The 26,732-nt window shown below is 38.5% G+C and overlaps 1 protein-coding gene across 3 annotated transcripts; it reads right to left on the reverse strand.

Moving 5' to 3' along the window:
* Nucleotides 1–3,192: 3,192 nt before the first annotated feature.
* rps6ka5 (ribosomal protein S6 kinase, polypeptide 5) lies at nt 3,193–25,841 on the reverse strand. Of its 3 annotated transcripts, none has more exons than XM_031727079.2 (18): nt 25,641–25,841; nt 25,394–25,478; nt 22,131–22,202; nt 21,737–21,955; nt 21,403–21,518; nt 21,216–21,317; nt 20,798–20,881; nt 20,600–20,703; nt 20,353–20,503; nt 20,077–20,238; nt 18,680–18,805; nt 17,373–17,506; nt 16,538–16,631; nt 15,436–15,606; nt 14,926–15,117; nt 11,437–11,596; nt 10,689–10,852; nt 3,193–10,189 (listed from the first exon to the last, which is right to left on the reverse strand). In XM_031727079.2, exons 2-18 carry the CDS (start codon nt 25,461–25,463, stop codon nt 9,884–9,886), a joined length of 2,427 nt encoding a protein of 808 aa, XP_031582939.1. In that variant the 5' UTR covers nt 25,464–25,478; nt 25,641–25,841; the 3' UTR covers nt 3,193–9,883. The 3 variants fall into 3 exon arrangements, with proteins under 3 accessions (XP_031582939.1, XP_039458850.1, XP_039458849.1); XM_039602916.1 differs by having other exon boundaries at nt 25,394–25,532; XM_039602915.1 differs by having other exon boundaries at nt 25,394–25,841.
* Nucleotides 25,842–26,732: the final 891 nt, after the last annotated feature.

Consider the following 26,732-nt stretch of genomic DNA (forward strand, 5'->3'; position numbering starts at 1 on the left):
CCTCTCTGCAGCCCAGCTTAAACCTCATCCTGTGGAGTACAAACACACACATGGTGAAACACACACATTACTTTGCCCATACCAGAGAGAGAACAATGCCTCGGTTTATATTTACTTCCTTCTAAACTTCAACTTATTAAGATTTTTAGATCTAAAGCGGTGAATCATGACATCATAACAGAGCTACACAAAAAGATTCTGCCATGATTCGCCATGCCCACTCCCCAACACCATCCAATTTATTGCAACATCCTCCAGTTTGAGCAAGTTCTCAGCTCTCTGAAAAACGTTAATAAAAAAGTGTTGGTCCTGTAAAAGTATCTCACACATACACATCAAAACCACACTCAAGTTCAATCTCCTCCCTTGCCCTCTGTCCCATTTTGCATTCATCTCTCAAACGCCGCTCTCCTCTTTGAGGACATGCCTGGGAGGAGCTGCAACTAAATCTGAGGCTGTGAAAAACCTTTGAGACTTGTTGGTATATTTGCTTTTTGGTTTAAAATATTCACTTAAAGCATGTTTGACATTTATAGAGTGTAGCTAGATTACTGGTTTAGCTTGCATTCTATATTTAATAATACTGTGTTATTGCTTTTAAAAGCAGCTTTTCATTCATAACAGAAAGCATTTGTTATTTCTTCTTGATAATGATTATCTTTAATTCATCTGATTAGGTCTACTGCAAAATATATGAGAAAAATATTCAATACTAGTACTACTGGGACAGTAGAGCCCAAACAAGGGATGTGAAAAATAAATTGCTAAAAATTAAAAAAAAAAAAAAAACAAACTATGATGTAATGTTATAAAGTTAAAATCTAAATCACTATTAAGAATGACAAAACAATAATTATATGTCCAAATTTCCCACTTATGTTATATTTAGGAAGTAGAAATTCTAGGATAAACATGATGCATCATGTCACATCCAAAGTATTTAGATTTTAAAAAAAAAGTTTGAGTAAACAAATTATTCTCATGGCATCTTAAAATTCTAGTAAGATTATTGGTTATTGTTTATTTAAGAGGGGGATCTTTGAACATTTGGATCATTTGGAACATTTTCTCCAGGTCCTTGGCTCCGTCAAGTTTAAAATTGTTTCTATTAAGATCAAATAAAACAACAAATTTTCTCATTTGAAAAAAAATGAAGGCCTGGAACGATTAAATCCTTGGTATATCTCTTAAATTGTAACCTTCTTTATAGACTGACAAATTATAGCTATATCATATATAAATTATTGCACATTTAGTCTTGTTTAAATGTAATTGGCATTTTAAGCAGGTTTTGTTTCTAATCTGAGACGTTATTCCAGCGTGGCAATGCATAAAATAAGCCATGCGCCTAACTGCATGAATTATCTTTGAGATCTAAAATGTCTGTAATTATTTTAACATTTTGCGTAGTGCTGAGTACTGGCAGATGAGGAGAGACAAAATGCGGACACAGACAAAAGTAACATTGTTTCAGGTTGTACGCTTTGAAGGTGAACAAAAAAGGCTATGCAGAAATTGTGCTGTATCATACAAAGGTCTACATTGTTTTCACTTTACTACAGTTAGCTGAATTTCTGGTGCTTTGCATTTTAATCACTCTGCCACTGCATGTCTACCATAAACCATATCTTACACTCAGGCACCCTTGTGATTATGCAGCAAATGATTATAAGATGCTCTGCTTTCTGTGTTTATTTTTGTCTTTTTTGGTGTTTTGGCAAATAGTTCTCAGTTATGGGTTTTAGAGCACAGACCTTCCATCTGAATACTTACCCACTGTATACCACACATTGTTTAGTAATGGCTAGCATGTTAGTGGAGAGAGAGATTTCAAAGAAAAGAGATATCATGTCCATGTCCATGTACACACACAGACACGCACACAGATCCACACACAGACACACACACACTGTATAATGAGTTTCTCCTGCAGAGCGTCCATGTTGCAAAATTAGCCAGGCAAAAGTGCTCTGTAAGTGCACCATCTGTATTGTTGCATATAGTAGCAAGTGGGGTGAAACCACAATAAGTGGATTGAAAGCCATGAATAGGAAAAATCTGCTTTGTTTTTTAAATATTATGCAGGAGTACTGTATCAGTCTGTGTCCTGCAGAAGCCAGCTTACACTCAAAAACATGACCTGCCTACTGGCTTGTATTAAAATGGCATTTGATTTGATGGTGGAAAAAGGAAGATATAAAGGGAACGGTATCTTTTTGAAAACCCTGCAAAGTAAACATTTGCATGAACAAATGCTGTTTTCCTGTAGAATTTCTGCTGCCATGTCCTTCAAAAAACAACCCTATAGCTGCAAAATTATTCGTCATAACAGTTATGACAAATATTTAATGTAAACATGTTGTATTTTGTTATAAACAATACTGATGCAAAAGAAACTGTGACTGGTGTTGTACATTCTTTTGCCTAAATATGTAAAACTCAGTCTCCTTCACTTTTTGGGACTTTTTTCAGAAGATGTAGATGAATTATACTGGACATACAGTCGTCTTCAGTGAGAGGTGTAGAGCATCCTCTCCTGGTGGCATATGATATTACACAGTAACTTCCAGCTAAGTAAACTGGCAGAAAACTGTTTCAAAAACTATATTCATACTTCACCGATTCTGAATTGTGGCACTTAATCGACAAATGAATAAATAATGCTAATGATTTACAAATAATTTACAATTTAGTGGAAAAGACATTTAATATGTTGGTATTGAGGTAAACAGATAAAGCTGGTTTAATAAACATAATTCTAACACTAAACACAAACAATAATAATTTTGCTTTTAAATATTCCAAGAACCCTTTTTTCACATATTTCCAGGTGATTAAATTATTACATTTGTCTGTTTGAAAATTCACTTCATATTAAGAGCTTAACTGGTGAATTAACCATTAAAGAAATATACAAAATTATTTTGGTAATTATCAATAATGTTAATTTAGGGCACCCATGGCATAAACCTTACATCTGGTGGTGATTTAAACAACCTTGAAGACACAATTTATTATAGCAATGTTTAAGATAATATATGCTAAACATGATTTCCTACTTGTTTCTAAAGGCTTATTGAACAGTAAACTGCTCTTCTGGTTAAACTTTATTAAACACTGCCATCTGGTGGCTGCCGACTGGCATATTTTAAAAATGTTCACACCTAATTCATTAAAATCAAAATCATCAAATGAACAGGAAATCGTACGTTTATTGTCTTTTTGACAACTCATACACACAAATCCTGGTATCACAAAATATCTTCATTAATGATGTAAACACTTAAAAATACAATGAAGCAGAGGATCTATTAAAAGACTCATTACTGGTATCAGATTATCAAACGTACACATGTATTCAGCTAGCACGTAAAGCATTTATTGAAGCAAATCGAGGTTTTTTTTCCCCTCATACTATCGACGGTGTGCCCAAAAGTCCTGAAGGATGATTTTCACAGTGCCTTAAGAAGCAGGTATGCACATGGTGTCTACTCGCCGTATCTAAAAAGTACTACTGCTGAGGTTTATTTTATCTTAGAATTATCTGACAACAACCATCAAGAGAAACAGAAAGATGAGAAACATTTGAACCTGCACAAAAGAGGACATTTTTCCTGCAACATATGCGTGACTAAATCAACATGTAAGTGCAAAGTTTTGCCCTTAAAGCTTGATGTTATATTTTAAACCAGTTTAGTATTGACCAATCTCAAAGGGATTCACTGCTACAGTACGTAGATTGACAGGAATCAAGTAGCATCAGCACATGCATGATGGCTGCACTGGTGACTAAATGATGATGACGACGATGATGAGGATGATGCCTTTACATCCCTTACAACCCATGGATGTGGAAGCATTAATATCTGTTACCAACTTTACATAGAGCAACACTCGCTGAGTCAAATAAAATTAACACCAGAGAACACGTCCTCATGCAGGTAAGTGTAGCTCAGCAAGGCATGAGTACCACTTTGTAGCTGACCACTTGCTTTTTAAAAGGCTGAACTGTAAGGGGGGTATATATTACATATGGCTGTCACTGCCAGAGATATCAGTGTAGTAGTAGTTGGATACTTTTAATCGAAGTAACTGTTAGTATATAGTCCAAAATTACAAGAAAAAAAGTTCACATATTTCATTTCCTAGCTAAAATGATTCTGGATGTTATTTGACATTATTAATTACATTATTTGTATCCAAAGTGGAGCTTTTTAGATTTTTTTTTTTTTTTTTTTTTTTTTATCTCAGTAGTGCCATTTGTGGACACTACCAGGGTGCCTTTGCATGATTTACCTTTCAAATTAATCTCTTTTTTTATCATATACTCAGCTTTTCTCCCTTCCCGCTCCCTTTAAGCCAACTTTCTGTTGATTGGCTGCCCATATCTGGGATATCTGCTCCCACTGACATCATAAAATGTCAGGTTCAAAGACCAATAGACCAAAAAAAAAAAACAACAACAAAAAAAAAAACACAAGAAACCAAGAATTTAGAGCGGTCTGAAGTCTGAGCTTTTGCCACGCAGAGATTACATGTTCAGACATTGAAGTATTTTAGACTTTGATATAAACATCTACAACACAGAAGCACAGCAAAGCTGGACATTGCATCCATTCACTCTTTCTTTTCTCGCTCTTGATCAAAGCTGCTACACCTGACTCATGACTGATGAAAGCTCTGCCTTACTTGGAAGTGCTCTAAATTGTATCAATAAATATAATTATCATTAGCCATAGTGGGAGGTTTTGTTTGTTTGTTTTCTTGACGCACTTTTTCTGTGGATTAGTTGAGCCACTTAACAATCATGTGCGCCTGGTCATTTTAAAGGATCACACTATTACACTTGTAGTTTGAGCACTTCAGCACCTTGGACAGCTCCATACATACGGCAGTGTCCAATCCAAACATCTTGAGTCACCCATCACTTCTTTGTATTTTGCTTCCAAGGAAATATACTTTCTTTTAACTTTTTTAACATTTTCTAGAGCAAAAGTTCTGTAATCTTTTTAAAAGGTGGTCTGTGGACACTGGCTGCTTTTTCATTCATTTTTTAGACAGGAAAAAAGAAAAATCCAACAAAGACCTAACGCAGGACCTGAGAGAGACATCTGGTCCTTCAGTTGATCATTAGAAATGATCTCAAATGAATAGTAAATGGCCTGTATTTATATAGCGCTTTTATGGTCCCTAAGGACCCCAAAGCGCTTTCCATATCCAGTCATTCACCCATTCACACACACATTCATACACTCATACACTGGTGATGGCAAGCTACGTTGTAGCCACAGCCACCCTGGGGTGCACTGACAGAGGCGAGTGACTGTAGAGAGGAATAGTGACTGTAAAGAAACCACTCTTATAGGAGGGAAACTGGGAGAAAAGGCTGAGGTGTGTCAACTATACAAGTACTAGACTAAAAATAAGTGGGAAGGTCTTATGGAGTGATGAATCCAAATTTTAACATTTTGGAAGTCAGGAGAGAGGTACAACAGTCTTTACAGCCATCTGTAAAACACAGTGAAGGCTCAGTCATTGTTTTGGGTTTGATTTCAGCAAGTGGTGTTGGCGATCTTTTCAAAACTGATGGAATCATGAATGCAGAAAAGTAGCATCAGATTTTATCCACCATGCAAAACAAAAAGCATCTCATTGGCACTGGTTTCAAGTTTCAGCATGACAATGATCCCCAAACACACTGTTAATGCGGTAAGATCATACAATGAAACATTTTGTACAAACTCTGATTTTGCTTATATACTGTATTTCCAAGTAAGTTTCCATGTGTCCGATAATTCACTGCACATATTTCCAATTTTCCTGGCAAAATATAGAGAAATGAAGCTTGGCTCAAGACTCTTGCACAGTACTGTACACGTCCTTAATGTTGACAAAAAAGAACCACACTAGCTGCAAGGTGTGTCCAAAATGTTCGACGTTCGCAAACAACACATGCACAAGAGCACCATACTGAGAATCAGCACAGGATGTCACTCAATGCTGCTCTTAGTGTCTTAATCCCATGCATGACGTCGTGAACCGGAGCACTAAAAACACACCATAACATTGCAAGCCAATTTCTCTGACTAAAATATACAACAGCAGTCGCTGGTTTACACAAAACAATTCAAACTACCAGCCCTCTAATTAAGTGTTGGAAAATGCTAAAAAGGTTTAGCATCATTAGATGTGACGCTTTCAGGCTTAGAAATGAGGAAGCACTGTAGGCAGAAAAGGAACTTTCGTTAAAATTTCAGGGAACTGACAACATAATGTATCAAAGGCAACAAGGCCTAAAATAAGAACCGGCCTCCCTCTATCTCTCTTCCTCGTGGTGGCACAATGAACAAGATGTTCATCAAAAGAAGGAAAGCCTAGTTTGGAAATCAGCCCCAAGAGACGTTGATACTAAACCAACCCTTTCCTGTGATGCACTGTTATTTTCCCTACAAAGAAAGTGAGCTGGGTCCCACAGAGGCAGTGAGTAGAGTACGGTATTTTCTTTGGAACAAACAGCACTGCAGCACATCAGCTAATAGAGCCTGGCTCCCAGAGGGGAGCTCAATATAGGACACTCTTCCTCTTCCTCCACTTGAGCTATTAATACACCCAAACAAAAGAAAAGAGGCTTAATGAGGCAGCAACGGGGAACTCATGCGAACTAAGTTAGACAAGAGCTTTGTAGTGTTTAGCTCCAAGGATTCCAGCTTTTTCATACTGGGAATCTTTTCCATCTGTTCCATTTCTACAGTGGCTGACGTTATGGGAGTAAAAGTACAGTAAACACTGATCAGCCAAAACATTAAAAACACTCTCTGCAATGTTATGCTGAGAAACCTTGGATCGCGCCATTCGTGTGGATGTTCCTTTGCCGTACGCTTCCCACCGAAATAGCTGCTTTTCCCAGCAGGACAGTGCACCTTGCCACACCACAAAAATTAAACAAAAAACATGAGCAAGAGCCCAAGGTCTTAAACTGGTCTCCAAACTGACTGACAGCAGTCCATCTGCCCTGTCCCAGAAACTAACAGCATCTCATGTCTGTTCTCCAACATGTCAGAGCTGTTTCTTCTGGCACAAGGTGGACATTACACAATATTTGGTGTTGTAGACGATCAGTGTATAGAAATTTTGTTACACCGTTTTAAGCACTCTGCTTAAACCCATTCAATGAGGTCTGTGAAATGGCAAAACAAGCAACACAAAAGTGTAAAAGAGATGCATAGATTTAAGCATGATAATGTGCTGGGTATTGATATTATTGATTCCATAAAGAATCTCTGAAGAAAACACATTGTGTGCTGTTAAAAAAAACCATCTGTACTAAAAAATATCGTTCATTGAATGGACCAAGTAAAAGAAATCCGAACAAACAGAAAATGTGATATATGAAGCATTTCTTTGCATATTTGCATGAAAGGTAATGTCTCATGCAGCTTAAAGCAGCTACCTTGAAGTTAATGCTTTGGTTCTGATTCAGAGTAAAAATGGAAGAGGATGACAGCGTGTGTTTAAATGCACACAGTAGTCCAACTGAAAATCTGTATCCTGGCTGAGCAGGAGGATCTGATTCTAGGTAGCTTCACATACGGATCACCAAGTACCCCACACAACAGCAAAATACAGTATTTCAATTATTACAATGGAAACAGACAAAGACATAATTTTAAAAAAACAGTTAACAGAGCATGGCATTTTTTTCCCCCTAACCATCCCAACTAACACCAGAATTGTAACACTGGGATATTACAATATTTAGACTATTGTAACAAGGGGTTTTGGTACATCCATCACAATTTTAAACAGTAAAAGTCCCGAATTGAAAATCGGTTAAGCAAGTAAACAAACTCACATTAAATCAAGTAAGAATCTGCCCCCCCAAAAAAGCCCACAAAGGCAAATAAAGGAAGTGGTTGATGTTTCGGTTCATATCATGCACTGGGGACCTAATACTAACAAGATATCTGCCTCAAAGTGCGAGCTGTCACACAGTGCAAAGATCACCTTTTCAGTCATGCAGTACAACATGGTAAATAGAGCAAGGACAGCATCAATAGTAAAAAGAAGCATGTGGTAGGGATGCACTGATCGTTAAGTTCTGGGCCGACTGGCAAATTCTGATGTGTTTTTTTCCCGTACTTATTCCACCTTCTGTTCCAGGGAAGCAAAGAAATCTTCACTATGAATAAGCATAACTGAACTTGAAGTCTTTCAACGCTTCATCATACTATAAGCCAGTTAAACACGGATATGATTCGCACATCAGACATATTTAATTGCTGAAATGAGTCAACAAGGCCCACAACAGCCAGATACCAACATTTGGCTAATAGAATCAATCAGTGCATCCCTAGTTTGTGCTCAACAACTTGTAATCATCAAAGTTAGGCATTTTGCAGTAGTTTTATGACTGAAGACAAAACGGGGCTACTTTTGCTCTACATTGTCTCCAAATGTCCTAGTGTCTGACCGTCTTTAAACTCAAACATTACCATTCAAATGCAGTTTGGCACATAAGCCTTCCTTTAATTAATATTTTTTAATCTACAACAACGACAAAAAAAAAGAGGTCACTTGAAACTGCCCTCAGGCATCTTGGTTCCAAGAAGGCTCAAATCTCAAACTACTTGACGCATTCAACCCTTACGCTAAGCTGATCTTCATTTTCCATTTGGGACATTCTGTTCAATCCAATTGGTTGTAGTGATAATGAGACAATTAGGTCTCTACTGCTGGGCTAAATACTGACTTCAGGATCAGACCACATGGAACAGCAGCAACGCTAAGTCCGGCAGTAGCCATACTCCCACATAAGAGACAAAAATAAGTCTAAATATAGCTGTTCTAGTCAGGTTGCACTGCCTCAGGCAGCGGTACTCGCCATACAATGATAAAATCACAGATTCGGCTGAACTTACTACATCCACATTTGGTTCTTACAAAAAGATGTGCACACATTTTCATCTTTTATATGAATCAGGAAATGTATATTTTTTAAGCCACTAAACAAATATCAATCTTAAAATTCACCTTAAATAATTAGCAGTACCTATAAAGAACTCTGGTTTCATGACTTTGACTCTTACGATGTATACAAAACAAACTAAAACTGACCTACTAGACTCTTTGATGTGTTTAACTAGAAAGATATATGAAAGACCATTTGACTATATGGAAAGTTTTTTGAGCTGATAGGAAAACACACACACACACATACACAAAATATCTTCTTTTTTTAGTCTCACTGTATCCATTATTTCTTTTCAGATCATAATGAACCATAAATAAGTTAATAATATAGCTTATCATAAATAAATTTCAGTCTGCAAAATTCACATATAAATAAGCTGCTCCGTATAGCAGAGACGTAAGATTATCCTCCGGCATGTGGCCTTTTGTTTCTCTCTCCTTTTGACAGAAATTACAAAGCATCCGTGGTGTAAACGCTGACTTTCCCTTTAAATCTCTAAAAACTCGGACAAAGACAGAAAAGGAGAGGACAGATGTTGTGATTTAATGACGAGACTGAAGATGTCTCTCCACTCTCTGGACCGGGGGCAGTAGGGCAGCCCTTTTCTTTTAGGACACTGGTGACACTTCTTCCTGGTCCAGTCCCTGATTGATAGTCTGTGTGAGAAAGTCAGAGCAAAAGATAGGATAGGCTATTGCTAGTGATGATTGATTGATTGATTGATTGATATAGAGGTGACAGTGCTGCTCCTGCTGCATGCTTGGTTCTAGAGACGTGCTGACATCCATGCAATTGAGCCAGAGGCAGAGAGAAAGAAGAAGGATGTCTCTATACTAGTCCAAGCCAAACTTCTTCTTCTTCTTCTTTTTTTTCAGACCTAACCGTCTGAATCTGGATTCTCCTCAGGCTGTCTTACTGTCCTTCTGAGAAGGGAAAGGCTGGAGGTGCTGGCTGGGGCCCAGAATCTGTTCCGGAGGGCACCGGTGTGTTGACAGGGGTGGTGATAGGAGTGATGTTAGAGTGCTGTCGATTGGGGTCTCCCTCTTGAAAAGTCTTCTCCTGTGACTGGGAGGAGGAGGAGGAGGAATGGGTGCTCTCACTGGAACTGCTGCGGGTCTCTGTGCTGGTACTTGTTTTTTTCATCTTCCTCCTCTTGGCTAGAGGCGCCTTGTCCACCGTCTGGAGGCGGAACCCTTCCCGCTTACATTTGTTAAATGCCTGCATGTACAAAACAGAAGTTTGGTTAGAGTTTCTGTAAATTATAGTTTCCAAGCAATGCACTGCTCTTATCTCTTTCATATACTGCTGTTGCAGAGAAAACTGAGTAGACAGCCCATTGTAACTGGACAAACGTTTCAGATCCCTTCAATATTTGGCCAAAACCCAGGTCACATAATTATATCATTAGTCGCATTAATATCCATTCAGCATTTTGATGAATCGCAATAACCACACAAATCCAACCTCAGGTAAGACAAAAAGTAGCATCTGCGCTTTGTTGCAGTATCAAAGTGCCTTTTGATGCATTTTAAATTACTAATATCTTTAGCGTTTGTTTGAATAATCTCCCCACAATACGGTTAATATAATGTGGTCTCCATCTCTATTAATAACAGCCGGTTGACACTTAGCAGAAGCTACACAACCCAAATTTTACACTAGGTTGGAACGTTCTGACCTACTATCTAACATTAGCACCCTTCTGAACATTTCATACATTAAAAGTAGCTTTGACACAAGTGTGGACAGAGGCAGTGGAGGATCCGAGAATGTCTGGGGTCATAAGTGGGTTGGAGGACAACTGGCTGTCGTCCTGGAGCCAGGCGTTGTAACGGAGGCCACACATCTTAATCCTCTTGTTAGGGTCGACCGTCAGCAGCTCTGCAGGAACAAGACGCAGATAATTACCTTTAACGCTCTTAATGCAGGTGAGAAAAGGTGAGACACAGGCAGGAAGTTATTTCCTCTTTAGGAAACTTGATCTCTGAAAGCTACTTTGTGAGTAGAAAGTTCATCCAAAACACGTCATCACTTACTGACATTGCACTAATGGAGCACTACTTGTCCATTTGTGCATCATACCATTTCTTCCGCCAGACTCTACCAGCACCATCAAAATCTGCCCTAAACATGACTCAAAGCTCTTGCATAAACCTCATTTTATTTATTTAACTAATTTACAATTTTACAAAAACAGTTCATACCTCCTGCTCTGGACTACTTTATTTTGAAAGTCGATATTTTATTCTGAAAAAATGAACTGGAACAAAGATTCTAACGATAACAGAAGTCTTGGAGCTACAAGCTAACACTACTCACTTTTATAACCACATCCTAAAATTTGTAGTACTATTTAAGTGGAATTTTGTAAATTTAGTGCACTATGTTTCTATGTTTTTAATGGGAAAAAAAGAAAACGAAGCTCAAGTTATTCAAAAGAAAATGAGCCAGTTTTTTCCCCTCACCTTGTATGAGGTCCTTAGCTTGCTTGGACACGTTTCTCCAGGCCTCTCCTTGAAAAGAGAAGTCTCCCTGTTTGATTTTGCGCATAATCTCTTCAGCACTGGTGTGGGTCAGGCTCTTCTCCTGGCACTGAAAAGGCACCTGGCCGGACAGCATGGTGTACTGCAAACAAAGGAAGACCATACAATCTGCTATGAACATAAACATATTAAAAAAAAGATGATTTAGAGATCTCAATGGAATTTTTACAATACAGTCACATTTAGACTGGCCTACCAGTTTATAATAGCTCTCTCTTAGCTTTTCAGTTATAGACTTTAAAGAGAGAGCGAGGTTTATTTAAGTTTTTGTTACATTGTTGAGAAAAGTCTTGGAGTGAGGCTAACTGTTGGTGACCTAATTAATTAAATTATTAATTTTTCTCAGCTCCTCTCTGTCTCTGAGCTAACATTAGCTGCCACATCACCAAACTGTGGTGACTCAATCACAGCTCCCCACAAAGTGTAGACACACCTCTAACACTTTCTTCCTGTTAAAAGAGAGGTTTTTCTTCCCACTGTCACCAAGTGCTTTCTTAAAAGGGGTCCTCTGATTGCTGGAATTTTCTCTGTATTATTGTAGGGTCTTTACCTTACAATATAAAGTGCCTTGAGGTGACTGTTGATGTGATTTGGTGCTGTATAAATAAAATAGAATTAAATTTGAAATCTGCTAGCTTGACAAAATTGGGTAGCACAGAGAGCACAACTGTGTCAAAACTTGAACAGTTGTGCGTAGCTAAGCAGTGTTTTTGTGAAAGGCTTTACTACAAAGTTAATAACAACTCTGTTATTTTCTGTTTTCAGTACAACACACTGTGCAACCTTGATTTCCAGGAACTGGAATGCTGTGTAAAATGTATATCGCCAAAATATCACAATAATCCAATGATTTTGACGATTATATAAGGCCTAAATAAAACTGAAAGGACAATATAATCTTGAAAGAGACATTGCACTGTCACTAAACTCATTTTTTCACAGTAAATATGAAAAATCTGAACATCTCTTTGAGACTCATGGATGCTGCGTTCTGCAAACTACACAACATTTAAAAGCAGTATCTGTGATAATCGGGATCAATAGTGCATATAGAATTAGCTACATAGACATGTGTAAAGGCACCACAAATGCTCCCATCAGGAAAATCTCTTTTTCATGGAAGATCTTGGTTATTTTAGCAACACAACATCAAACCCCATTCTGCACAGATCAGTGTGGCTCTGTAGTAAAACATTCAAGGATCCTAACTGGCCTTTTAAACATGTTGTCATTAAATTTTAAATGAACAGATATTTTAAGCGGTTTGACATTTTTCTTTTATCTTTATATGTGCTATAGGTTTTGTGAATAACTGCATTGCGGGGGGGTTTTTTTCTTAATTTACATCTTCTAAAACATCCCAACTATCTTTTTTCTCCATTTAAATCTCTAATCCCTTTGTCTTTAGAAATCAGGTATTTCTAGTGAAAATCTAATTTATACACTTTATACAACAGCTGCGGATGAAAAAATGCTACATGCTCGTTTTTGTCAGTGCCACACTACCTTCAATAAGCTGGTTAAGTAACTAGGCTTAAGTGTTTAAACACATTTTCTGTTAAAATAACATATTTTAAAAGCGCCCTTGACCGATCACGACTGTCCACATTTTTCCATTGTTATGCTGCAAGTTGTTGACCATGGCTGAACTAGCACTCAAGAGAAGAGCGGTTTGTGCTCAGCTGAATGAACAGGATTCTCTCACCTTGGCCTGAATGCATCTGCCCTCATACTTCTCATTAAAATGACAGTAGTTGGGAACAACCCTTTTGGCAGCAAAGACTCTGTTGTGCTGTGATCTCTCTCTCTCTCCCTCTATATCTCAACTCAGTTGGCTTCCAGGGCATTGTGCACAAAGCATGTCAGTAGCCATTTCATCAAAACTCCAAGAGGCACAGTACACCCATATCCCCCCAGGGGGCGACGGTGGGAGCAGCACTTAAACATGGAGCCATGGCTCTGTACGGATGACTGGCCAACTACAGAAATCTTTCTCTCAACTATGCGTCCTTTCCTTATCCTGTCTACCTGTAGCTTGCCATCACCAGTGTGTGAATGTGTGTGTGAATGGGTGGATGACTGGATATGTAAAGCGCTTTGGGGTCCTTAGGGACTAGTAAAAGCGCTATATAAATACAGGCCATTTACCATTTACCATTTACCTCTCATTTTAATTTTTCTCCTTCATGCAAAAAAAAGTTGAATGAGGATGACATATCCGCATAGCCTTTACCAGGTCTGAGAGTGGGGCAGGTCTTTCTTCTTTTTGTGGTGAGCGTTAAACTGTGTCAGCTCACCACATGATGCTGAAGTTTGTACCGCTGAACAAGAGGAGATGAATATCATCCAAAACAGATTAGCCTAAACTACTACCAAAATCAGTTAAAATAACAGCTGATTGCTTAATCAGAGTGGCCTACATCAAATGTTTAATCCTCAAACTCGACAAGACGTGCAAATCAAGAGTATATGAAGCTTTTGATTAAACATTTATTTAGTTATAGAAACACTTCAGTCAAAAGCATTTTTAGACAAGCTTTAAAGTGGGAATGTGGGTTCTGAAAAGATTTGTGTAAATTATACATTTATATAATCAGGTCACTTTCCTGGAGCATTGTGGAAAGTGATGGCGTTAAGTCACAAAGAAGGATGCTCCTGAATAGGGCTAATCAATGATCTGTTATTTAGTTCTACTACAACCTGTGAGAGCCATGAGTTTCATGCTTTCATAATGTCTTTGAGTTGACTAGACTGCTACGTGAAATTTTACTTGCCAAGAATACAGCATTTCGACAAGCAAAATAATTTAACGCACAAATATACCCTGGGATTTATATTCTGAATTTTTTACGAAAAAGCACCACGCCTAAGAATAGCCAACCATTCTTTGGATAACAGATACTACTAAGGACGAAAGGAACTGATGGAACTGATCCATGTTAGTGCATTACCTACTACACGGTGGTCGGCATGCAATGCGATGCTCTGAACATGGCCATTAAAATGTACTGATCTATAAAAAAGAAGGGCTGCTAATGAATTAATTAATTTAAAAAAAAGATTAATTATATAATCAGCTATAACTGTAATTATAATAATAGAACAATTTAATGGAATTCAAATTAAAGGCTTAAGTCAGGATTTAAAGTAACTTAAAGATCCAATACCCTTCCACTTCCAACTCAACCCTACCACCAATGCCACAGGCCTAGGCTCACCACATGAACATCAATAAATACACTGCAATCTATCATTCATATAGTGTAAATGTTAGCATAAACAGCTTGTTCACCATTCAAAAACTCAGATAATGGTTTGCTCGTTGTTCTCTCCCCGATTGCTGAATAATCAATGATCCTCGGTCAAATTAATAGTGCCTTGATTTAACCTGAGCGTGGCTGCTCCACTCACCAGGATGACCCCTAGACTCCACAGGTCACAGGACTCATCATAGCCATCATATTTGAGTATCTCTGGTGCAGCGTACTGCAGGGTGAAGCAGGGAGTCTTTAGGAGCTGATTGTCTGGTGGTTTCAGTCGAGCGAAGCCAAAGTCTATGATTTTTATCTCAGAGTTCTCATTCTCATCTGTGAAGAGCAGGTTCTACAAAGCAATTTGAGACACGCACAGCAATCATTTTTCTCAGCTCAGCAGAACTGGTTCACTCAAGTAGTAAATTGTACATCATGACTGACCAGGTACTTGTGACCCACGTTGGGGTCAAACAATTTTACTCTTGTTTTGCAGAAAATAGCAGAGTGAGAACGACAGAAGGACAGATCATACAAAGTTCAGAAAAACACAGTAATTCTGTTTCAAAAGCGTACAATCCAGCCAGCCTGCATTCATCACAAAGACACAAACTGTGCTTGGACAGAAAGAAATCTCTGGCAATAGCTCGGCTGAGTAGCTCTCCAATACCTCCGGTTTAAGATCCCTGTGCACAACTCCTACGTCATGCATGTGACTGACAGCAGACACCAGTTTGCGCATGATCCGGCTGGCCTCCGTTTCGCTGAAATGTTGCTTCCGGCGGATTCTCTCCAGCAACTCCCCTCCACCAAGCAGCTCCAGAACCAGGTATGTGTGAAGCTACAGCAAAAACATACAGGATAAGGTTACATCTGTTACACCCACTCTTAGCCTATATTCTTTAACAACCCTTGAATTAGCTCGGTATGCACAAACACTCTTAAATGTTTGGTAATTAAATAAATATTGGAAAGTTTGTCTTTCCTAAAGTATCATCAATCTTGCTTTCAAAGCTTGAACAGCACATTGAAAACAACTGAAAGCTGATGTGTGAAATATTAAACTGTAATTTTTCTATTGCGTAACAAACAGAAACAAACACAAAAAAAACCATCCTTGATCTCATGATGATGACATTAAACCACACTGGTATTAAGTAAAAATGAAAGGGGCCAAACAAAGTGGCAGGAGAATGATGTGCCAGAGCAGCGGGGTTGAGTTTCTCATTAGCGCAGGATCTAGGGAACAAAGACAGGACTCAGCTGAGGCGGGTGAGGCAGCGCTGCTTTGATCTGGGTCACAGACCTGTGAGGTACAGTAATAACCCCACTGAGCTCATCAGTAAAGTGGTGCTCCTGGGCATGAAGGACCGAGGCTAATGAAGCTGTACACAGTCACACACACGGTCACACCTTCCATATAACGGGGGGAAGCTACATTTAGAACACAGGCGCGCTTAGTTTGGGTTAAGTGTGCGGCTCGATTAGCAAAACAAGTGAATCTAGGTTGTTACTATTCAGTGGCGAAAAATGGATGTTTGTGCAGCTGCAGTTTAGAAATAAATCTGAGGCGAAATATTGAGCACACTGCGAGATGTTCATGAAACAATATGCAAAGAGATAAAGAAACACCCAGGGGCTACCAGCATCCCCATTAATCTGCCTTGTTCCATTTCCTCGACTTAATAAGGCTGCAGTCCCCACAGACTAGGCAGAGAGCTATGGAAAACAGAATTTATGGAGGCAAATGTAACGAACGCAATTATCCTTACCTGATCGTGGTAAATTTCATGTAACTTGACAATGTTAGGGTGACCGTCGCAGAGCTTCAGGGCTGCTATTTCCCGCTGAGTCTGGGCCTCCATCCTACAGCAAAGGTAGTCACAAACAGACACACAGTAGAAGTGGAAATTTTTCTACTTTTGCATTCTGTGTTTGGCAGAACAATACGCCAAGATTTTCTTTTTTTTAAAGAAGACAAAACATTTACACATATTACAGCACTATTAGTTGTACCGTGTTAATGTTTTGTTATGATAGGTACAACACAGTATAAAAGAAGATCCTTTTATAACCCAGAACACACTGGAAAATATCACGACAAATCACTAACAGCAGATTGTGTTGAATTAGGTTTCTTTTATTTATTTTGTTTACTTTAGGGGAATTTCCTAAATATTTTTAGGGCAGTTTTGCTCTAACCAACGAAGAGCTAGAAAATACTGGACATGGGTTTGCCTTGCATCAGTCCTAATGTCAACTATAATCAGAACTATAATACTGGGTGCCACACTGTGGAAGAGTGTATTGTAAGCATTCATGGGATTTTATAGGACGTGGCAGTAAAAGCAACCAAGTGATCTACTTTTATAACCTGGATTTTTGATAGGGAAAAATCTAAAAAATATGTAATCAGGTCAAATTATGACATTATTTGGCCTTTGTTAGTTTAACATTTATTAGTCTTCTCAGACTGGCTTCAGACTTGGCTGAGCAGGGGAGTGGAGGAGGGTGGCGGTCCAACTGATTCAGTAAATCTATAAACAAAAGACAGAGCCAAAAGCATCTGAGTTGACAAACACATGTGTGCACCCAGTGAACTCGTACCTCTTGCTGACAATCTTGACTGCATATTTCTGCCCAGTCTTCTTGTGTGTGCACCGTCTGCAGATCGAGAAGCTACCCTCCCCCAGAGCACTTTCCTTCAGGTCCATCTCATAACTCATGTAGAAAGGAGAGTCCTGCAAATACACATAAAAATAATCACAAAAAGTAAGAATTATGTGTATATTTTATTATCACGCAAATAAAATTCACATTAAATATTTTAGCCTGATATAGGATGTTTGTTCTTAGAATTAAAGTAGAGATTTTGCAAGTTCCTACATTACTTATGACCAAATTAATTCGCCAATTATCGGAGTATTATCTCAGGGCCTTAGTTGCTTTCAGTTTTCTACAGAGAATACTTGGTACACTTGACATTCTTCATTCTTTCTATTCCCCACATAAAAAAAACACAATTTATATCTTTTAGTCTTTTCTGGAGGTTGTATGCAGAATTTATATTAAAAAGCCTGATTCAATTACAGCTAGAATCCCCAAAGCTATCCCTCTTTTCACCCATAGTAATGTTCATAATAATTCTTCTCTCACTCTAGTTTTATGCCACACAAAGGGTTGTTTTTAAGTGTATCACCACACCAACCCTGTACACTTCACATGCAAAATCGAAAAGAAGAAATACAAATGTGACGAGGTACATTAAAAAATAGCACTGAAAGTCTCGACTTTAGATCTGAACTAAAAGAGTTAAGATCGTCACATGATAAGACAGAAATACCGTTAATAAGCTTCCTGTTTGCTAACCAGAATCTGGTTTAAAACCTATAATGTGCACCCAGTGGAAACTTCAGAAAAGAAAAGCCAGCTAGTTAAACCACTAATTTCCTTCATTGTTTAGATACAATTTAAAAGACCCAATTTCTTTTTTTCCCTCCGTTTTCTTGGATTATTGAAGCTGCAATCTGAAAAGCACTGAGATAAATAATTACAATACCTTTCACCATTAGGACTAATCTCATAATAAATACAAAATCCTAAGGTTTGCATAACAGCTCAGTTTCCCAGGATGTTGGTGAGAAAGCTTTAAACTAACTGAGGTAACAAAAGTAATGCACTGCTACCTTTTCAAAAAGCATTATGCTGCAAAGACACGCAAGTGTATTCACGAACAAACGCCATTGAATAAACAGGATTAAGCCTGAAACTGAACGTGAGTGCAGTAAAACTAGCACAGAAGAAAAATAAAGTTCAAGTGGAATGGAAAGGAAGGAAAAAATCTCATCTGTCTGTGACAGCAGCCATTAGCTTAAGTGTGTTTGTGCTCGGAGAACCAAGTCCATTCATTTTACCTTCATCATGGCGCTGCGGGCCACCGCAGCTGAGCCTGGCTTTTCAGAACCCCCACACAGCTGGACAGGGTCATCCATCACCACATTCCTCTTGAACAGGATGGAGGGGGCCATAAAAGAGTAACCCTGCACATAAAAAACACAAGAGCCCTAGGTGTTTACATTTTACTAAGACATAAAGCGAGAGATGGACTAGGGCAGATGAAAAGGAAACTTCCTCCAGTGCCACAGAAAAAAATCCCTTAAAATAAAAATTTGCGTAGTTTTCTTTAAATCTATCAAAACCAGCCTGTCAGCTCAACAATAAGCCCAATTCTGTTCATGTGTGACTGACAGTGGCTGTCCAGCTGTTCCTATTGTTAGGCCTGTCATTGTGGAGCGCTGCCTGCTTAATTCCAGCTGTGGGGAGCACAGAGCTTTGAGCTGGCATTAATCTCTCCCTCTCTCTTTTACACCGGCACACACACAGCTGTGTGATATGTAGTGACAGCAATGGATGGACGGAAGGATGGGTGTTGAATGAATGAGATGCCCTAAATTGCCGGGCTTGAATATTTGATTGCTCTGCTGTGAAATTACATCTTGGCGCTCTTAATGCAATTTTAATTTTGTTTTGTGCGGCACGGCGGGGGAGCAAGTGCACGGTTTAAAACTGGGATTGCTGTCGTTATCTCAGAGATTGCTAGGCTTGCAAATTATAAAGACCACAAAATTTCAGACTACATGAATGGCAGCTGAGAGCGAAAAAAGCCAAGATGAAGTTGGCAATCAAAGACTGAAGGCGTAACCGAGACAGACGTGGTGATGCTCTCAAAGTGTAACCTTTTATTCCATGAGAGAAGCCCGTTAATGGATCTATTGATCTAGCATGCTCAAGGATCCAGAAGGCAATCAGAGTTGAAATTTCATGCAATACATCAGACAGCCATCAGCTGGCATGGAGTTGTGGGCCATATTATGGTTCAAAGCTACATCAAAAATAGTCATTCACATCTGTTACTTCAATAAGAGCTGCATATGGCAGCAATTACTTCAATAAAAGACCCTTTAGTCAATTTGAATACCAATGCACACAGACAGACTCATGTTGACTTACAGCAACCTTTTGAGGACATTCAAAACTTCACTTGATTACTTCAATTGCTGTGAAGTATGTCAAATATAGTCACAGACAAAAAGCGGATAATGTATAATGCGATTTTTCATCCGTGTCAACATTTCACACTGCCTGCTACCAAAGCCCAGACAAACACGGGCTCTAAACAAATGCCGATAAACGGTGTCCTGTGCGATGACCTGCAAGGAGCACAAAGAAATATTCCTGTCTGCAAACAACAGCAGCATGAGTCACAACAAAACACAGTCTGCTTGTCTAAGATGTCTTCCTTCCCTCCCACCTGGAAGATGCGGTCACAGTTCTGAGGCAGAGCTGCAGGAGAGTAGGTGGGGTCCATCTCTGTGAACTCGTCTGCAAAGTTGCTGACGTCCAGCTCATCCCGAATCACTGGCTTGAACGGCGCAGGCACCTTCTTGGCTGCCAAATCCTCCCAGTTAATTTTCTAATGCGAGTTAAAAGAAAAACATGTAGAAATACTCAGTACAAAACAATGACATCTCAGTCCATTAGTTATATTAAATAACGTGAACATTACAAGACAGGCAATGAAATCCACCTGGTAAAATGGGTGTTTCTTTACATTCTCCGCTCCATTAGGTCCCGACCCTAATCTCTTCTTTGGATCTTTAATGAGGAGTCGCTGGATTAGGTCTTTGGCCAGTGGTCCCATGTCTTTAGGGAAAGGAGGATCTTTTTTGGCAATCCTCCTGTAATGTGCGAGAGAAATAACCCACAGCATTATAGACTGATTATAACTGAAATATAGCTGCAAGCTGAGGCTGATGATCAAGGAGAATTCATACTTGGCAATGTCTGTGTGCGAGTTCTCATCTCCATCAACAGTGAAGGGCGACCCACCAGTCAAAAGCTCATACATCAGCACGCCGAGGCTCCACCAGTCCACCGCCTGGAATGCATGAAAGCACCTAACCGTGACTTCTCACTGGAGAGTGTGCAACATGATTTGATCAAACAGGCAATGACATGAAACTAGAATTTACCTTGTCATGCCCCGACTCTCCTCCTTCCACAATTTCTGGAGCCATATATTCAATGGTGCCACAGACAGAGAAAGCTCTTTCAGCCTATTTTTAAAAACAAAAGCAAACATTTGGTAAGACAAATATGACATAGAATAGAGATAAAATACTCTACCCTAACACACACTGTATGCTAATATTTCTCTGCATTTGTAATGAGGAAGTGAGAAGTGGTTATTTCTCTATATTGATGAAAAAATATCTCCAATGTGAAATACCCAAACCCACACTATTTAAAGTAAAAATCTGACTTCACAGTTGGGTTTTTTGAGTGCATAAAAGAAAAAGAAAAATGTCTTTTTGGGGGTTTTATTAGCTAAAACGTATTATGAGAATAGAAAAGGTTTGAGAGGTTTAAACACATAAAGGCAAACTGTACCTGATCAAATTCTTTACTAAGGCCGAAATCTGTGAGAACTATATGACCATTTGAATCTAGTAGAATATTCTCAAGTTTAAGGTCCCGATAGACAATCCCAAGCTGGAACAAGAAAATGAAACACAGGTTAAGCATAAAGGACGGAAGAAGCACAACTGTTTACTGTTGAACTAAATCTGAAGGTCACCTCGTGTAGATGTTCTAGTGCCAAAACAATCTCTCCGCTATACAGGGCTACTTCTTGCTCCTTAAACCGCACCCTTTGCACCAAGTGCGTGAAGAGCTCCCCACCATTTACATAATCTATAACGGAAAACATCATGCTTGTTATGCAAGTTGGTTAATGTCCCTACAAGGAAAGACCATTTTTATTCTCTGCGTACATTAGTTTATTTAGCTGTTAAAAATGTGTTTTTTCCACTGGGCTCAGACAGTCGCTATAGGCCTTAAATCTTGGCTGTAACAATTTAAAATCTGAATTCGTCTAAAAATTAAAAAAAATAATTATCAAATATCCTCACCAAGAATGAGGTGCAGCTTGGTTTCTGTTTGGAAGGCATAGTGAAGTGTGACTAGGAATGGAGACTGGCGAATGTGCTCCAACACCTGCCGCTCCGTCCGCGTGTGTTCTGCAGTCTTGGCCTTCTGTACAATAGTGGCCTTCTTCAAAACCTTCATGGCATAAAGCTTTCCTGCATCATGGCCACTGACTTTTCTCACGAGGAACACCTTTCCATATGCTGGCAGTAAAATAATCACAGACAGGGCAAAGTTCAGTGCAGGTGGGTAAACAGAAAAGACTAGTTCGACATGCTTGGCATTCCAAAAACACACTTTTGTTGGATGCCAGAATGGCGTGCAAACTATTTTCTGAATTTTAGAGTTTACATTAAGGGAAAGTAACACTGCACTTACCTCCAGTACCCAGCACCTTTAATAGCTCAAAGTTTTCAATCCCCACCCTCTCTACATGGCCCGTCAGGTTGGCTGAAGTCAAAGTAGAAATAAAAATATTAATATATTTGTAGTGAATACTTGAAATAATAAAGATGGCTTGATTGTCAATATACACAGACACTTTAAAATATATTCATACTGTATATTTGGCATTAAAAGTAATTGTCAGTGAAATTATATTTTTTTTACACTTCTCCAAAGCAATTAAATCACATAAGGTACAGCTTATTAGCACTGAAAGATCACTTAACGCTTACTACAAGTAAAACTTTATATTTAGGGATGCTCTGAAATTCTAGATATGACTATTTTTCATTTGTTTTTTGTTGTTTTTTTTATTCTCCCTTTTGTTCTAGGGAAACAGGCAGGCCAGTGCAAAACTGATATAACACATAAACATCGGCCACTGACATTAGCAAATGCGATTTTGTTTAGCGATATCCCAATACTAGTTAATCAGGCTAATATAGGCTAATACCAATGTTCAGCAAATGTCTCAGTGCTTCCATGGTACATCCCTGTTTATATTTACTATACTCACAGCCTGACAGTATGCAGTTGCACTATGAAGTTCCCACTTGGTATTTTTCAGTACCTAGGAATAACTATTAATGGCTAAAGATTATATACTAAAATCAAGATACCTAAGATTCAAAGAAGCACAAACTGTGGATACAGATTGTAATAGAAAACTGAAGGGTCTAATTTCTGGTCCAATCTTTACCCCACAGCTCTATAATATATCTGTTCCCATTCTTAAATAATAAGGATTAAAGATGGTTTGTTAGCTACCATGCTCATGAGCTCTATTGGGGATGAAATAAAGGACTATGAGTAAAAATATTCTCCTCTTATCTACTATTAATCAACAAAACAAATCTTAATTAGCCATTTTAACTACCGTTGAGTTGTCAACACTGCATGGCTACCAGTAGACATTTTTTGGTACATTTGTTTTGTAGATTGCGGTCAAGTTTTGAATTCTGATGCACTTAACTATGTGACTAAACTGAGACTTAATGAAAAGGTTTAAAAGCTGAAGAATTGGGCTTTCAAATGAAGAACCAGCAAATTAAAACAAGAGACAGCAAAACACCAACAACAGCAGACTAGTAACATTGTTATGGTGATTTCACTTCACCATTACGGTACAAAAAAAAATACCACAAATAACACATGCATGATTACTAAACTTCCTCCATGTAAACAAGTGTTACAAAAACACATTTGCTCTTCCTGTCTCCTAAATATGCAGCACTACAAAATAATCCTCCCTTCCACTGCAAGCGAACTCGCTACATTAACCAGCAAAAGGTCATTATCTTCCATTAAAGATCTTCACTGAATTCAGCACACACTGTCTGTGACTCCCTGTGTCTCACTAAATCATGGTCTCCCAGTACAGCTGACTGAGCATGGCACACTCTTAGACATGCATGTCCATTGTAGTGAACACATTCCTTCTGTCTCACACTCTGAAAATAGGGTACTGAGCAATTAAAGCGGCTGATTTAATCTTTTCCTCTGCTTCTCCAGTTACACACAAGACGAAATGCTGCAACTGTTAGGCAATTTGAGCGCACACTGTATCATTTCAGAACAACAAAGCTGTCCTTCAAATTTAAGGTCAGAGATTCAGGTTGCATAACACCCTTGTCAAGCTTACCCTGCCAAGGCCCAGTTTGATTTTGGTGTTTATTAATAGCCTAACAGAGGTGTCCTAGGAATCCCTTTGCTTTATTGGAGGGAAATTGTGCTTCCTTTAAAAAATCAATAAATTAAAAACTTTAAAAAAAACAGATCTGTTAAACTTTGTGCTTGGTTGGTTTCCTGAGTGATTGTTTTTAAAGACCCAACATCTAATACAAGCCCCGGACAAGCAAGAATATTCTTTTATTGTGCAATTGCCAGCACAAGCATGATTACTCATTTTATGATAACATAGCCACATTTAGTACAGCTCTGCCTTGATCTCCAACAGGAAGACAGGGAGGTGCAATGACAACTGATATTGACATATTTTTATATTGACATATGAGCTTGGAGCACTGTGTGGTTGTTCTGGACTAAGACATCTCCACAGACAAAATGGTACAGCATGGATGTAAAGTAGCCATAAGTTTCACTGTGTTAAATGAAACACACAGGGAAAAAAGTGACAACTAGACAGACTGCATTTTTAGGGCAGGGCAATAATCGGGGTGCAGCATAGTCATGTTGGAGCCTGAACAGGAGCGCTGTATCATTATTTGTAGTTGTGGTTGCTCTTTTCCTTTTGTTTTGCTTTGTTTATTTGTCTCTTTTAATTCTATGTTGTTGTACTTTTTCAACATGTTCAAAATAAAGATTCAATCAATCAATCAATCAATCAATAACCTAGTTGTCCACTGTCCAACTTCACTAAGCACTCTTGTTCACAGAGACCCTCTTTCTAACACTAATATTAAAATCTCTGTTATAAATATTTGTGGATCCTGCCTAGATTTACTGTAAATTCTTAGTGAACTCACACTATACTGTCCTTCAGTAGATTACCCTTTTAGGGATGAGGCTTAGTAGTATAAAGTTAACCAGGCTGGTTAGGAGATTAATATGTCATTGCATGCACTGTTAGAAGAAACAGCTGTAGCTAAGGTTACAGGTAATCTTAACTATTGTGTAATATGGAGAATGAAACTATAGGCTAACATTAGCGTGTTGGACTTGACATCACTGCAGCTGGCTCTGCCTTTTTTGACTGAGGAGAAGTTAGCTGTGACAGCAAAAACAGTCACACACAGGCAACAGCAGGAAAACCCAGCAAAATAACTTAAGGCGTTGACTATGGCATTAACTTAGTGAAATCTTCATCGATGCTCTGTTTTAACCTAGTTACACGCTGACAACTAGCTTAAGCTAATGTTATTTCCCTGGTTGAGTTCGGTTTATAACAAACGCTAGCCGCTAGCTCGCCGTAATAATATGGTCAGATAACGTTAGTTTGTGTGAGTTCGAGGTAACGTTATAAGTAGTAATGACAGTCGGATGTTAGCTTTCCTCTGCCATGTTTGAACTTGTGTAACGTTGATGTTACTGCTTACTACAAACGATCACTGACAGTGACAGTTGGCTCCCCTAAGCTAGCCCAGCTAACATTTTTCTCGCTCCGACACGTGTCTCCAAAACATAAATACCGAATTAAATGCACAGCATTGAGTTTTACCGGCTCCCAGCTAACTTACCATTTTTCAGCTCGTGTTTCACAGTAAACAGGTCACCTTCTCTGGAAGATCCCTCCATCGGGGATGGCATCGTAATTTCGTGTCCCTATTATATTCAAATATGCTTTCAGGCAGATTTAGATTCACCTGCCAAGCTAGACTGCAAAATTAGAATGCAGAAACCAAATAATGCATAACAAAAGGATCAAACGCCGATAATTTCGGCGCCTAACCTGACAGATACACGAGTAAAATGTTGTTACTAAACCTTGCAGCAAACAAGCCCAGAGGAAACACTTGCTTCTTCCAGTACACCACCACGACCACTACCTTCGCAACCAGCCAGTCCCTATTCGCTGATTGGGGTTACTATGTGAAAAGCTGGCCTCTGATTGGATTCTTTCGTCGTAACGCCACATAATCCCGCCTCCTTCAATAGATTGGTGCTGCCTTCAAATGTCCCTGTTAACATGCTGTGCCAAAGGTCAGAATGTAAGTATAATAAATACTTCTTATCAGTTTAGGCAGCATATACATGTGAATACAAGCAACACGCATGTCCTAATGTAATAAATTAATGCAGGCCTACAGTGTTAGGTGCAGATTTCACTTCAGATTTTCCATTTCAGTTTTCTGATGAAACCTCTTCAGTCCTATCCTACTTACTGTCAATAAGATAATAAAGTTAGAATGAAGAAAAATTTCTCAGAATTAACATATAACCATAATACGGAATATGGTGGATTTAAGAGGTTCAAGAGATAATCCAACAATTTAGACTTTTGCCTAAGGATAGCAATATTTTATTATTTCACTATTATGCACATGTCTAAAAGGAATTATAGTTACTTTCCTTTTTGATTTTCTTTTATCCCCTCATCTGGTCTTGCCACAAAACAGCATATCATGAAAGTGATCAGTTCCTGTTAGTTGAGGTAGAGCAGTTCCTCAGAAACACAAACCACCTTATCCAAAGCGATCGCAGTTCTGAAAGGAAATCTCTCTAAAACGGATTCAACACAAATGTGAACATTATAACATTAATAAATATTGAATTAACTACAAAGCTGTTAGGCTAGTATAGTAACTTCAAGTACATGGTTGTAATGTAAACTGTCAATCTAATGCAATGCAATTCAGTTAACTGCACACGGGGTGTCGCCCTTGTGCTGTTACTGTAGAGAACTCAACCTTGTTCAGTGACAATTAATACTCCACAAACACGTAGACAGTAATTGTAAATATTTTTTCCTTTTTTTGTTTGTTCAATAAATGGTATTTGTAATATCTCCTGTGTAAATATTTCTTAATGTAAAAAACACATTTTTTACATTAAGAAATCTGCACTGATCATTCATGC

Source organism: Oreochromis aureus, linkage group 19 (genome assembly GCF_013358895.1).
Source record: "Oreochromis aureus strain Israel breed Guangdong linkage group 19, ZZ_aureus, whole genome shotgun sequence".
Lineage (NCBI taxonomy): Eukaryota > Metazoa > Chordata > Actinopteri > Cichliformes > Cichlidae > Oreochromis > Oreochromis aureus.